The following is a 16309-nucleotide window of genomic DNA, read 5'->3' as shown; positions in this document are numbered from 1 at the left end:
TCATAACAGTATTCCTGCATGTAGCCTACATAAAGATAAAAGTTGTCTCACATGACAGCTTTTATTATAAAATAACATCACTAACTGATATAGGCTAATATCACATTTATAACTCACATTGTTGCCTAATATACGAATGTATTTCTTGAAGCGCAAGGTGAGCTAGAGTGATCTACTCGTCTGCGATCTGTGGCGTATACTGCCAATTTAAATTCATCATAACAGTATTCCTGCATGTAGCCTACTGTACATAAAGATAAAAGTTGTCTCACATCACAGCTTTTATTATAAAATAACATCACTAACTGATATAGGCTAATATCACATTTATAACTCACATTGTTGCCTAATATACAGAAGTAGTTTTTGAAGAAACTCTTGCCTGTTTCATTTTTTTATCCAGTAAATAATAATATATTCTAAGAATATAAACAAAGTAAGCCTAGCTGTTTTGCATTAGCCTACCCTTATTCTCATGCTTTATGGTAACCTCTCTGAATTAAATTAACACTAATTATCTTATTGAGTAGAAGTCTCTCCATTTGGCTGGGTAAAACTCATGTGATAGATATATAATACCATCAACAGCATGAGCTCTTAAGTGCATGAACTGTATCTCATTCTCTTAAACTTTTATCTGATTTCTCTCCAGACAGTAATTTCTTTTTAATATATAGAATACTTTTACTGTATTAGATATACATAATATGACAGCAACACATAAAACATAAAAATAATAGTTATATGGTATGTGGCCTGGCAAGTGTATCGGAATGACCAATAGCAGAATGTATTTCTTCCCTTCCTGAGGCCACATATACGGTGAAAGAGCTGTGAGAGGCCAAGTGTGTGTGTGTGTGTGTGTGTGTGTGTGTGTGTGTGTGTGTGTGTGTGTGTGTGTGCGTGCGTGCGTGCGTGCGTGCGTGCGTGCGTGCGTGCGTGCGTGCGTGCGTGCGTGCGTGCGTGCGTGCGTGCGTGCGTGCGGTGCCGTGCGTGCGTGCGTGCGTGCGTGCGTGTGGAATCCTCTGTGTGGGTGGTAGTTGTCCGACTCCTAATTGATTGTTTTCAGATTGACCAGCAAGATCAATTAATCATCGTCATCACAGAAACATGCTTCCAAATGTACTGCCATAATAAGTGTGAGTGTGCCTGTGTGCCACTGGGCACAGAGATATGTATTCTATGTGTATGTGTATTGAGATGTGTATTCATAGCACTGATGGCATAGGAAACCATGCTAGGCACCAAAACTGCTCATTGGGAGCAGTTAGGGGTTAAGTGTCATGCTCAAGGACACTTTGACACGCTTGATGGATTGAGCCAGGGATTGAACCAGGGACCTTCTGATTCCAAGATGGCTGCTGTTCCTCCTGAGCCACTGCCACTTCTATGTTATGTGACAGAATGGATGATTAGTCACCCTTTCTCCACTCATCCCTCCAACACATATAGATATGTTCTTTAATATTGCATCGCCAGACACTGGACTGAACAGAAACCAGCCCTGTAAAATTATAGCAACGTAGTCTTGAATGTGTTACTATACTGGGAAGTATGGGGGGGAAAAAGTGGATTACATTGTTGAAGAGGAGGTCCTCATATGGAGGCTAAATGAGGCTGTCACCATTCGTGCAGCTTTATAAATAGCATTTGTGTAAAAGAGGACCCTAATGAGATGAATAGAGGCTGTGGTCAGAGACGGCAACACGGTGTGTTTATAAATAGTGTTGAAATGATGCATCACCCTAACCTTGGAAATGGCATTACCTCTCAAGGTGGGGGAACTCTAAAGCTTTCCACTGAGAAATGAGAGGTTGCCCCTAGCAATGGTCTTTTCGATGGCCATCCGAGTGTAATTTAACACTATGTATAGCGTCCCTATTTTGAGAGTAATATTTGGCGAAAACAGCAGCTATAAGATACTGTATTTAGTGGAAAGGGAAAACACAAAACAGGAGGGGGCCTCGTATAGAGTTGCAGTTTCCCTTCGGTTGGGAAACCGCAACCCGATTCAACAAGAACTGGCTGGAAACAAAGGACTGAATGAGGAAATTGACATTACCTAAATTAACCCACTAAAACCGTGTCATTTTAGATTTTTGAATTGGCTATTAAAAAATAGCAGACAAGCTCACAGTGCATCACTTCATGCCGAGCTGCAAGCTTGTACATCTGCTATTTTTTTAACAGTTTTGAAAAATCTGAGTGAGAACTACTATTTAGAAGGCATTTGTACAATCGGCCTCAGGTCATAATGGGTTAAGAAACTGCATATACCAGAATGCCTTACGACTGAAAGCGGGAAGGGAAGTAGAGGCCTTTTTATGATAATCGCACAATAGTGCAATTGTTACATATCCAACTTTCTGCCAATGCCATTTAATATGAAGTTAGTTATTCTGCAGAGTTATTAAACTGATGCACTCACAATCCACTTTCTCCTTTTTTGTCTCTCAATCTCACTTTCTGTCCTTTCTGCACACTGGCATTATGTCCTTTTTTCCTTTCTTTTTGCCTCCTCTCTCCTTCTCCTCCCTCTCTCATCTCCCTCTCTTTAAGTTGCAGAGGCTCAAGCGATCCCTTTCCTTCAAGACCAAGACCAAGACTGTCCGCAGCAAGAGTGCTGACAACTTCTTCCGAAGTAGCAACGACAACAAGACAGAGCTGCTCCACGATGGCAGCAGTAGCAGCACAGGGCATCTCAGCACGGTCAGGATGGCGCTAAGCCTGTCACAATTCCGTCACAATTATTTTAGATAATCTCAAGTATTTCGCATAATTGTCGGAATAATTCATCTTTATAAATTAATCTGTTGAAAAATAGCTAAAATAGCTGATAGGCTTTACAATGCGGCATGTTATGTTTTTTTATTTAATTTTTAAAGTAAAATGTATGGCCTATTTTGGTAGCCTACATTATTTATTTTGATTATTGGTACCGGTCATTGATAGATATATACTTTATTAATCTCTGAGGAAATTTGTTGTCAGTCATCTCTGCGTATATTTATTTGATATATCTGCCCTGTGGGATTTTTGTTTACAAATCCTAAAAGGCAAACATAAATGCAATTTGTATTTATATGTTCAATGCCAAAATCACAGTTAAATCACAATTATTTGTACGACAAAATAATCTAATATTTCATGATCGTGACAACCCTAGATGGCGCCCCCCCACTCCATCCCTCCGGTGCCTCCAGCTATACCCTCTGCCCCGCCATCCTCATCACGCTCCCCAGCACGCAACGCGTTCCAGCTCGACTCAGCAGGCCACTGCTTCATGGAGCACATCTTCAAGAAGCCCACCTTCTGTGACGTCTGCAACCACATGATCGTAGGTATGGTATGATGACCCCTGACTCCCTCCTTTTTCTGTCGTCGGGGAACACAGCATGTGATAGATGCAATGTGAGTCAGAATCACTTTAATCGACAAAACAGTTCTATAAATGCACAGGAAGCTGCCTAGGTGACTGGTGTTGAAACAGACTTTAGCGTTAATCAACCTTTAATTAATCTGAGTTTACAGGCTTACTAACGAACATGGTATTACTGGAGTATAAACAGGGCCTCAGGGAATAGTCTGCATTTCTAGAAATGGCCTGTATTTCTCTCTATCCAAGGCATCTTACAGTGTGCATTCACCCATTCACACTCACACATTGACAGTGGAGCCAAACTTCCCATCAAGAGCAGAAACAGGAACCTTTCGGTTCCTAGACGGCCACTTTTAAAGTAGATTTTTTATTAATTTCACAATTATGTTTTGCATATGATTTATTATCTTCTGCACTTTATAGTATCCAGTGGCAGTCATTGGGCTTTCAACTCAACACATTCACGTATTGAACTCAGAATAAAGAGTCACTTGACCTGATGCAAAAAGCAGTCAACCATTCTAGAAGGAGGAATCGTCAAATAGACAGGTTGGCGGACTGGGGAGGCTTCAAGTGACTGACTCCCACATTGAAGCAGGCCATTCTGACCTACACTCTGATATGGGCTCTGGCTTTCATCAGAGCGAAACGTGTTAGCAGCCTGATGTAGAAGAATAATAAAAAAATAAATGCACCTAAGCTGAAGTCTTGCATTTTCCAAATTACCAATACCAATACCAATTGCGCTGCAGTCCTCCGACAGCTCATCAGTTGGCTGACAAAAGAATCAGGCATTGAAAAGATGTGACGCGTTGTGAGCTTGTAGAAAGTTGTCAAATATGTCAGTAATGTCTTTGTATATTTAGGTTATGTGTCATATCTGCCATGTGCAACTTCAAAACCTACAAGCCAAACAGAAATACACAATTAAATCGTTAATCGCAATTATTTGAGTGACAATTAATTGTCATGTAAAATGTCATAATCGTGACAGCCCTAGTCATCTCCCATACAAGGCATTTCAGGCAAGTGCCCTCCAGCCCTTCAGATCCTGTTCTGACGAAGCAGTCCAGGCACCGACATTATAAGTCCTCCACTACGTCCTGCTGGCAGTAGCAATGGCTCTGTCCTCCCTGTTGAATGCAGTTACTTTTGTTTTCTTGGCATTGAGCTTGAGGCCGATCTTACTGCACTCCATTTCCACTGCCAGTAGTAGTTAGCTTCCTGTCTCTGCTGTGTCCGAGACTAGGGCAATGGAATCTGCATAGTCGAGGTCTGTGATTGAACCCATTGTCTCCTCCCTGCCAAGGGCCAGGGTATCATCATGTATGATGACACCATATAAATATAAATATAAAACATTTACAGTGTGTATGTGTGTGTGTGTGTGTGTGTGTGTGTGTGTGTGTGTGTGTGTGTGTGTGTGTGTGTGTTTGTGTGTGTGTGTGTGTGTGTGTGTGTGTGTGTGTGTGTGTGTGTGTGTGTGTGTGTGTGTGTGTGTGTGTGTGTGTGTGTGTGTGTGTGTGTGTGTGTACTAAAATATCCAGTTTTGGTGTTAACTCTGGTACACAATCCATTATAACGAAGCAGCCATATGTATGAAGTAGCAATATGCTAATATTACAAAGGACCGCTAGATTATTAATGCTTAACACCCACCTTGCACCTACAGTTGGATCATTCACTTCATAAAAGTCTCCACAAAATTAATGACTCATCCATAATGAAAAAGCCCTATTAGATTATTGTGTATTCTGACTCATTCATCAGAGATGAAGGCTAAGCTAACTTAATTTGTCACAATCTTATAGAGTGCTGAACTTATTCACATTTACCTGCGGGTATACACATATTCCTTTAGTACAGTATAATTGAGACACTGGATACATCTAAGAGGATCTTTTCCAGTGCATTCAGCTGAACTGACTATTTGTAAGGGAAAGAATGTCTGGAACATTGTTTCTCATCAGACCCTCTGTCTGATGGTAATTCCTTCAATACAATTACCATTGTCATAAAAGCTGTTTAGCAATCAACATTATTTTTTTCCCCTAGAAGCTTTAAAGCTGATGCATTTATGGATTGTTATGTTAAAGATTGTATTTTTTATAGTGATGCCGTGTTATTGATTGCAACCCCACATTGCAATTGGCCTATTAAATTAATGTCTAATGAATGTGCTGGAGAATCAATTGGAACCGTATCTTTGGTTGATGGGAGGTGAAATATAATTTAAGAGCAGAACTGAAAAGATGATGAATTCATCTTAAAATAATCCTTTGCCCATGGATGAATAATATTGAAGCATTGCTACACAATTCTACAGAAAGAACTCATAGGATTATTCTTCATACCATATTTCTCTAACTTTACGTTGATGGAATATGCAACAATATATGACATTATTACAGAGAACAACTGTCAAGAAGTGGATGTCTGCCCTTTGTTTCCTGTCTATCTACAATCTCCTCCTATCTAAATAAAGGTCCCCTGACTCACCTCCTCCAAAGAAAAAGATAAACCCCAGAGATAAATATGGCCAGTTTGATTGACCCCAAACGTAATCATAATTAAGTTAGACTGACCTAACTGATCTAATCTGAGATCCTGCTGCTTTGTGGAAAACCTGCCTGTCTGTAGTGTAATTTAGCTATTTGTTGTTATTTTTGTATTTTGTGTTTTAAATTTTTTTTTTTTTTATTACAAACCAAAGACAGCTGCTCAGGATAATGTTTTGAAGGGGAGATGTGGAACAGGGACGAAGAGGAGGAGAACTGCTTTCGCTATTGACAAAGGTCATTTACACAGGAGGAAATGAGGAAGAGTGAGGTGTATTGTGTGGGAAGTCTGGGAACAGAATGTCAAATGAGGGAGACATTAAAGCTATACTGTGTAAGATGCTCAACTAGTGGTCAGTAGCCCTATAGCAAACCGCGGTCGCGTCCGCGGCCGTTTTTCGTACCTTCACACCCCCGCGTCTGCCTCCACCTCGCCGAGATCTATCTTTAGAGGGGTCCCTGGTTCCTGTGCGTTCAGGCATTCCGGAGAAACGGACTACTTCACCCTGCCTGGTAGGCGAGATTACCTTTTGAGTATAGAGACACACGGGCGACTACAAATATGGCCGCCATAGCGACCCCACTTCAAGATGCGCTGTGATTGGCCGGCAGTGTATAACCCTCGATGTGATTGGCCGGTAGTGTGATATTTCCGCGAAAACCGGTCCCCGGTAGGGATCATAGAAAACATATAAAGAGAAGGCTTTAGAAGCTGAAAATAACGGAGTGGGGGTTCTAAAACTTTAGCGATTTAACAGTTAGGACAATTTTAAGATTTGTTTTATAAAAAAAGTTACATGGTATAACTTTAAGACAGTACAAAAGCAAGAAGGGAGAAAAGTAAGTGTGACAAAATGAGATGGTGTGACGTATCTGGCTGCTGTCCAGGCTTATTACTGTGATGAGAAGGAAAGATAGGCATTAATGGAAGCAGAGCTAAAAGAGCAGCTGCCAGAGGGAGCAACTGAGTGCTGCCATTCACTTCTCCTCAGTTACTGTACTTCTCCTCAGTTAGGGTATGTTCACACTAGCCTCCTTTATTATGAAGAGAAAGCACATTTTCTGCTAAAAAGGAAAAGACAAAAGAAGGAGAATAAGGGAGACAGGCAGTCGCACAATCAACTGAAACAGACTTCAATTCTGGAACATACACAATAATGAAAACAAAGTTTTAAACTAGTTGTAGATGAGAAATGAATCAATATGGAATATTTCTAATCAAGATCAATACACCTAAAATGTGTTGATCTTTTATAGACAAGCTGCCAGAGATGAGCTCAGAGGTCTCTGTGTTTCTCCTCTTCCGCCTTTCAGGCCAGGCCTGGCTGCTGATTTGAGTCACCTGGAGCTCACGCTGCTGGATCACAACTTGCGTATTAATTGCGATACATGAATAGGCCTGCCATAGTGCCACTAAGAAAATACAACTCCACCATGAATCTATCAAATATATTATTATTATATATAATAAGTAACAATAGGTTTGATATACTGTTCTTGTTAGGCAGAAGAGGAGTAAAGATAGCCTGACACTCAGCCTGAATTGACATTTCGTTTCACTTCATTATTCAGTCTGAACTCGCTTCCCCCCAGGGCGATTGCAGGGATGGGCGTTGCCAAAAAGAGGCAGTCTTCAGCGATTGGTTCACCGACCAACACATGACTGGCTGGCTAGTGGCTAGCCTGTTGCTTGCTAGTGCTACTTGCTAACCAAAGAAACAGTCAGAATAGGAGCACTACGAACTAGTAATCAAACACAACATAACATGCCTGCTACTGGTGTTTCATAGCGAGATCGATACGATCGCATTTTACCGCAATTTACCGCATTTTACCGCGACGCGATGCGCGGTACGGTACGGCGGCGGCGGCGCTGGTGTACTTGAAAACCACATGAGTTCTGGGAAACCCCCACCCACGCTGATCACAAGACGCTGATTCGCCGATCGGATTTTCAACCAAGGCAGGCCTCCTCAATGAGAGCGATTCTAGACCTGAATCGCCAAACAAAACATTTTAAGGGGTGTGGCTAGCGATTCAGGGTCTGGAACTAGGCTAGAGTAAAGAGGGAGGCTGGTGGTAGTTAGGTGTGGGTGCCTCTGTCACTGACAGCAGGGCGATGAAAGACCATTGAGCAATGCGAGAGCGCGGACTAGCCGACACCAACTCGGACTTGTGAATCGCTGCTCTCCACACCCTCCTGTCTAGCTTCAGGGTCTTGAGCTTCTCTCTGACCTTTTCCGTGGCCTATGTGACATTAGTATAATTTCTGAGTAGACTCCATCCAGGGCCTGTGCTGTGAGCCTATGTATCTCTGCCCCGTACAGCAGTACTGACTTAGCCTGGAAACAAGACAAATCTGCCATTGCAAAAAAATTATAATAATACAAAAAGATGCCCTTGATTGGATATCACTCCCTCCGAAGTTTTGAGGGACCAATCAGGCACCATTATGCAAATATGTGGTAGCTTTATCACCAGAGGCATTTTTTTAATCTGCCCCTTGGAAAGGCAGGTTCCATACAGAGATTACAGACTAATATCTACGCTGTAGCCATAAACAGCCGCCTCTTGAGGTCATCTCTCAGATTTCCACACTCTCTTATCCCATGCAAGGCATTCCAGGCAAGTGCCCTCTGAATCTTTCGATGTCGACTACCTCGAGTACCATCCCTTTGGCAATGGCAATGTTTTGTCCTCCGTGTTAAATGCCATTACTTTTGTTTTCTTGGCATCGACCTTGAGGCCTATCTTCCTGCACTCCTTTTCTGTTGCCAGAAATACAGTAGTTCTCTTCCTTCCTCTTCCTCTGCTGTGCCAGAGACTAGGGCAATGTCATCTGCACAGTTGAGGTCTGTAATTGTGATGGGATGTACTCTGTGCCTAGTCTTCTGAAAGACTATCAGCTTGGACAAGCTGCTCTGCAGTTGTGTACAGTGATTGGACTCAACTCAACTCAAACTTTATTTATAGTTAAAAAAAAATGCTTTACAGAAAATATGTGGAAAAATAAATAAACCACAGCCATTAATACAACTAGAGTTTAAAGCCATAGACAAAAGTGAGTCTTTATTAATAATGCTTTAAAAGCCTTCAGTGACTGGGCACCACTTATATGAAGGGGAAAGCTATTCCAGAGCCTTGGGGCAGCTATCTCAAAGGATTGGTCACCTCTTTTTTGCTGGCTGGTTTTTGGCATAACCCGAAGCTGCTGATTAGCCAACCTCAAGGCTGTAATTGGGGTGTTCCAGTGTTCAGAAGCTCAGAAGTGGTTCACAAAAGGTTCTGACCAGGGCCCTTTTGGTCATTTCCCATAGGGTTTTAATGTGAAAAGTTGGTGCCTAAAGGCTGCTAGTGTGACCATACCCTTATAAACTACAAACAGCTAAATCCTGGGTGTTCATTTAACTCTGCAAGTGTACAAATGGAACCAAAGGGACCCGAAACGGTCCATTTATAGTATACACTTAAAGTTAAATTAACCCTCGTTTTATAGTGTACTGTAATGGTCAGGGTCGAGGTCAAGCAATCAAACACAGCCATACACACTTACACAAATGCATGTGTATGCACGCGCAAGCGCTCACGGCCCACTCTGTCATTTGAACAGACAAACACATGGGCCAACTGACCCAGTCATTATTGGGGGTGGAGGGGGCATTGTGAGACGCTTTTGGCTTCCTGCTCAGTCACAATGTTTCCTACCCAATTCTAGAGGCCATTTAACTCTTCTCATTGTGCTGTCATGTTATTTGAAATTGGAATGAGCCGTCTCAAACAACCGCAATCAACAATAGATTGACATGGAGTGTCTTTTGCGTTTTGCCCCCTTGCCAATGTCCAGTGGCCCAGCCTGAGAGCTGGGAAAGGACTTAATTGACAGAGCTTTGCCTGTTAGCCATTTAAATCCTATGTGTTGACTTGCGTTCTCCAGGGCTATGTCTGTTCTGTCAACACCACATCTTGAAGGACAGTGGCTGTTTGCAGAGAATAGGGGTTATTGGGTTCATGTGATTGACATATAGTCTACTGAACAATGATTCCTGTTGACCTGATTTAGCTTGGCCTAAAATTCTATACCACAACCGGATCAACTGTGGCTTACTGTTGTCCGTGGTTTACATTGTTGCTGTTGCCACTGTTGCTGTCGTTGTGATCTTTGATCCACCACTGTGGTTTACAGATCTGCGTTGCGTCTCTGGTTTCTCTCACAATATCATTAACACACTTGTTCTGTGCCAGGCTCAGGCTCAGTTAAGCTATACAAGTTTCAGGTTCCTGACATTTTAGCATGCCATTGGAAAGAAGTTCATGTTACAGCACGTGTGCTCAGCATGCACAGATTTATTTCCCCTCTGGCTACTAGAACACCCAGATTACCCACAAGGAGATTTGTGCCTGAGAGTGGCAGAGTGCACGCCATCTCATGTTTGCTGTCTTGTTCACGGATCTGGTGTCATGTTTTATTTCACATTTAATTACATCACAGTATCACCTCTCCCCTCCTGCTTAACCTCATCTTGACACTAATCACTGTATGTATTATTTTGCACATCACCTGTTAGAATTATTTTCTTTTTTCAAAATAACGCTGCTCTATGACAGACTGACACACTGACAGACTACTCACTCACAATTTATTCTGTAACAAATATTTCTTTCCCTAAATTGGGGAGCTTGACAACATAATGTAGATAGACATGCAAAGCTACTGTATATTAATGCGTCTCAGAAAAATAGATAAACTAAAAAACTAATTACACACACACTGCGTTTGCATGTCCACTGACAGAAAGGGATCAATGAGTCCTTTTCATGCCCGCATTTTCACATGCACACAAAGATTGTGTGCCAGAGCATGGCATGTGCACATTGATTAATCAATGACGAGCTGGAAACACACAGCTGACTGACTACAACTAATGACAACACTGGTATGAGGTAACCCTGCTTCTAATCACTAACACCGCCAAACTGCACGCCATTGTTGTTTGTAAACATCTGTTTAATGCTAATTGGTAACATGACTGTATTGCAGTGTGGCATGATTATTTTCAGCCTGTCACACAAAAACGCCTTTTTCTACAAAGTTTCTCTACAGAGACTTGTACAAAACTGTTCACTGGACTAAGGAAATATCAGCGGCACTGATCTCAGATCTGTAGTCATTTGAAACCTATTGCTTGGCTTTAGCATTAACGCTTCATAAATTATATATTTAAGCTCAGAGAGCCACGGTGATAATTAGTCTTAATTACACACAGGTGTGCTCTGGAGCGTACACAGTAATGAACTGTTGCAGCATCGTTTTAATGGTTTACATCAAAATAGATAAACTTGTAACAGGTATTCAGGAGAGCTTGACATTATTCACATTTTAATCGTTTGAATATTTAAAAATACATTTATCTGAACATCCAATTTATACAACATTCTTCATGCAAACATGGCAAGATTGACTGACATGATTTTTGTTGCGTGCCGGTGTCGCACACCAAAAATAGCCGATTTACAAGCTCACTACATGTTGTGCTGTGGCCTGTCTTGAGTTTGTTGATCAGCTATTTTCTGTGCGAGACACGATGCGCATCCAAATATAAATTGGTCATCAAATAACTGGATTTTATATAGTTTTACCTTCCCTCCCTCCGCACCAAGGTGCTGTACGCAGGCACTCTGCACATGCACACGCAGGCACTCTGCACATGCACACGCACGCACGCACACACTCACACACCCTGGAACTAAATATTTTCAGATGGGGGTCTGTGGCCAAAGACGTATAATTTTGGGGGTCCTTCACATGAACATGTTTGAGCACCACTGACATAGAAACATAGGTTTTTCAAAAAACCTTAGAAGGATTTGGAATATTCAAAGACTCATGATTTTTCAAAAACCGCGCTGCGAGCTTGTAGAGCTTGTATATCTGCTATTTTTCAATAGTTAAAGTACCCAGGGCCCAGAATTTGGTGCGACACCCCTGCACACACACACACACACACACACACACACACACACACACACACACACACACACACACACACACACACACACACACTAATCAGGGATCCTCTCATTAGAAACCGGAGTCAGCTGGCAGGGAGACAAGAAGATGGAGCAGAACATCTGTTCTCAGCAGTGTGTGGGTCCTCCTCCCTCCTCGACAACCTCTTTCTCATTACTTCTCCTCACCTCTCCACCCAAAACAACACTTCCTTCCTCATTTTCTCTTAAGACCCTTTTCTTTACTCCATCTGTGGCTCCGTCTGTCTCTCCCTGTTCAGTCTGGCTATCCATCATCAAGTAAAAGGGAACACCCTCTTTGTTTGTTCCTCTTCATCTGATATCTATCAGAGTCTGTCTTGAGCGATTACTCCCTGTTGATCATTTTACATTTACACACACGCACGGTCGCATGCACGCACACACCCACCCAAGCACGCGCGTATATACACACGCGTGTGGGCCCACGCACACAAACTGCTTGCTGTTTCATGAATTGAGTTGGCAAACAAAGTTGATTAATCTTAATTTAATGCATCGTCAATGAGTCATTTTTCATTGGGTATGTGTGGGGTGCAGCAGACAGACAGTGTGCTGTAGACGTCATTCTGTAGCAGGGCCTAGTGAAGAGCTGGATGGGAATGGAGGTTGGTTTGAAGGTTAACTGTAAAATATGCTTTATGATTAGGAAGAATATTGGATTACCCGTATTTTCCGGACTATAAGGCGCACTTAAAAGCCTTTAATTTTTTCAAAAAACTACAGTGCGCCTTATAGTCCAGTGCGCCTTATATATGGATCATTCATTGACATTCCCTTTAGCACAGCTTCATCTGTTGGATGCATAACGCAACGGTAGCGTCTATTATGTGCGCCTTATAGTCCGGTGCGCCTTATATATGAAAACAGTTCGAAAATAGACCATTCATTGACAGTGCGCCTTATAGTCCGGTGCGTCTTATAGTCCGGAAAATACTGTACGTGAGCTCCAATTGTCATTTAATACGTTTTTGTTTTGAGTAGTTAGGCTAGCAATACAATTGCAGTTGGGTTAGTACAACTTAATTAAAAGTGTCACAATATTTTAGGGATGCTGTAAAACTTTCTCTTTCCTTTTCTCTGCCTTTGGTGAAAGATGCAGTCAAATGTAGTGAAATGTACTCAGTAATTAATAATGTATTTTACAGGAAGTAAAATACTACAGGTGATCTCAAACATACTCAAGCCAATTTAACCCTGAGGTCATAGGTGAAAATGTTCACAAATGACACAAAAACACAAATTCCCAAAAATAGAGAACATACTGAAGCTAATCTACAAGGTCACAACATATTGCAAAGATGCATTGTCTTGTGTGCTGGTAGATCAATAGCATTCAAGCAATTAAAAATAAATGTATAAAATATGGTTTCATTTGTTAAACAAATCGGACATTTCCAAAAATAGGTTACTAACAGACACTTCGTGCATGCATTCATCAATATGTAGATAGAAATCTTGGGTGGGCATTCTGGGCATAGAAAGTGTCATAAGTCATAAAAGTCAGCTAAAATGGGGCAAAATGTAACTCAGCCTAAAGCGCTAATTTTGGCCTTTCCAAAGTTACTTTTTTCTTCATGAATCATCTCTTTATAGTTCCCTGAGACCAGCCGAAGCGTTTTTAGTCCACCACATATTGACCCACAGGAGAAACGGGCTGTGTTTACTTTCCAGAGAGTTCAGGCGAGATTCTAGCATATCGCGAGATTTCCGGTTACTACGCCTTTAGATTAACTTCTTTAGCGCAAAGAAGGCTTTCTCCTGGAGTTATTACAGCCAGTAATGAGATCTGTCCTTCATCCTCCAACTGTGACATGACTGATGTTACCTTTTAGAAAAGAGAACTTGACCATGATGTGTGTGTGTGTGTGTGTGTGTGTGTGTGTGTGTGTGTGTGTGTGTGTGTGTGTGTGTGTGTGTGTGTGTGTGTGTGTGTGTGTGCGCGCGCATGTATTTGTCTTTCAGGTACCACGGCTAAGCATGTGGTTTTTCTGGCGGGGAACACAGCTAAGCATGGCCTGCGATGCAAAGCCTGCAAGATGAGCCTCCACCACAAGTGCGAGAGTGGAGTACTATATATGCAGCAGCGTTGCATGGGCAAACTGGTAAGAGCAGGATCACTATCTCTATCTCTGTAAAAAAAAACATCAACTTTAAATTGGATAGACGAGGTCACAGATTCATCATGTATTCTGCTACATCTGCTGTCGGAAACACAGCGTTATGACAATGTCCTATTAGGGTTCCAGCCATCAATCACTGTCAATATAAAGCTAGAGGTATACTTGATTGTGCATTGTGTCAATCATCAAAAATAGCAGATCTACAAGCTCACAACGTGTCACGCTACTAGATCTGCTATTTTAGGTGTGCAGCATGCAACTAAGTATAAATCAGGCTTAACTACTTCCCAGACAGCACAGCGACTTAGCGCCAATGCCTATTTCCCTCTGTAACAATGTAGGCGCTATAGCGCCAGGAGTGTTTGCTCATTGGGAAGATGCATTTGCGACGTTGCTTGCCAATTTAGCTCATCGCTCGCGCAGCATCGGCAAGCGACGTCGCAAATGCATCTTCTCAATGAGCAAACGCTCCCGACGCTACATAGCGCCTACATTGTTACAGAGGGAAGTAAGCATCGGCGCTATGTCGCTGTGCTGTCAGGGTTGATCCCCAGCATCCATATTCTGTGGGGAACATTAGACAAAATATTTTGTCAAAGAGATTTGGTGTAGGTCCAAGTACAGCGCCAACTCAGGTCCAGTTTACTGTTCATACTCTTTCACTGTTGAAGCTGTCATTCATACCTTTGATCATGATCAGAGATGCGTCATGCTGCACTTGAGCGCAATCATCTCATCCCATCCTTACATTTTCTGCTTCCTATGACGCAAGATAGCCTGCTGCTGTTGTAAGGATTTGTTAATACAAAGGCATGCACAAAGGCAGAATAATAATCAAATGATGGATTATTAAACCACTGTGTTCATACAGTTCAAGGAGAGAGAAGTACAATGACAAAAAAATGACTGAATTGTATGCTGTCGTTACCATAATTAAATCAATGTCATACATAAGGTTGTCTATTCAGATCACGCCTGTGGGGCCCATGATTTGTTATTTGGCAATGATTTGTGAGTTGTGTGTACCATTTCTTCATGTCTTTTCTTCTCTCCCCATCTGTGGGGCTGCATCATAATGAGACCATTTTGGTTCTGGTATTGGTCCACGGGGGTTGTGTGTGTGTGTGTGTGTGTGTGTGTGTGTGTGTGTGTGTGTGTGTGTGTGTGTGTGTGCGTGTGCGTGTGCGTGCGTGCGTGCGTGCGCGCGCGTGCGTGCGTGCGGTGGGTGGGGTTGGGGGTGCTCACAAAGGCCCGTGCCAAGAAGCATTCGTCATTTTCCCATCTTCCATCGCAGTCCTGGACACTGACAATCATTATTGAACTGGGACTGTTTAAGCCAGAGTTATACGCAACTGCATGCCAGTGTTGCGCACCGCAAATAGCTTGTAGATCAGCTATTTGCAGCTAAGTACAAATCATGCTTACGTCACTCGATATGTCCCACATGGAAGGAGGGAGAGCATTATATATTTTTTTTTCTTTCTTTTTTTGGAAGGGGGGATTTTAGTTTTTTCATAATCGTGGTGATACAAATTTTGTGGGAAACCTTTGCATAGCCATCCTTCATATACAGTACTGTAGGAGCATTCCTGGGGATTGTTTGTTTTCAGGGTGAGTTGGAATGGCTTTTCTCATCCACTGTAACCTTTGATTTCATTGAGATAATTTGTCTATATTTAAACTTAAACCCTGAAACTCCACATGGGGCACGAGACACAGCGAGACAAATGCTTTCCCCTCTTTAGAGGTTTGTTAGTTGTTTTTTTTTCTCTACATATAATGCTTTAAGGATGAGCCTTCGTTGGTGATAGGATCAGCTTTCAGGAGTGGAAAATGAGGTTGAGGGGTCACACATAAAAATGGAAAATTTCCCAGTGGAGTACTGCTCTAAATTAGGGTCGCTCTAAACATGGACACTACATCCGTGCTTGTTTCTCTTGGCCTGAGAACCTTAGACAAAAAGAGACCTCCTATTTTATTAAAAGTCTCAAAATGTATCTATATAACCTATGTAAGTTTCAAATCTCAAAATATGACTCAGGTTGAACGTGACATTAATTTTGTCTCAGCTATTTAATCCCATCTGATACAATGCAGTTGTATTAGTCAATAAAACTTGATTAATCCACAAAGACAATTTGATTTTGGGCATGAATAAAAACAGACAGGGACCAGACATATAGGCTACATATACTGTACATAGA

At 41.9% G+C, this 16309-nt stretch overlaps 1 protein-coding gene across 1 annotated transcript in view; it reads left to right on the top strand.

Annotated features, from left to right (window-relative positions):
• The window catches only part of stac (SH3 and cysteine rich domain), a gene marked incomplete at both ends in the record, with an annotated part of 39357 nt that overhangs the window by 4309 nt on the left and 18739 nt on the right, over positions 1-16309 (top strand). Inside the window, 3 exons of the mRNA XM_080750155.1 lie at positions 2560-2715; positions 3167-3341; positions 13948-14087. Coding sequence (XP_080606281.1) covers positions 2560-2715; positions 3167-3341; positions 13948-14087 — 471 coding nt within the window. The remainder of the gene's footprint in view (positions 1-2559; positions 2716-3166; positions 3342-13947; positions 14088-16309) is intronic.

Source organism: Nannobrachium achirus, assembly GCF_963921795.1.
Source record: "Nannobrachium achirus genome assembly, chromosome: 20".
NCBI classification, from domain to species: domain Eukaryota; kingdom Metazoa; phylum Chordata; class Actinopteri; order Myctophiformes; family Myctophidae; genus Nannobrachium; species Nannobrachium achirus.
This window is presented reverse-complemented; position numbering and strand designations above follow the sequence as displayed.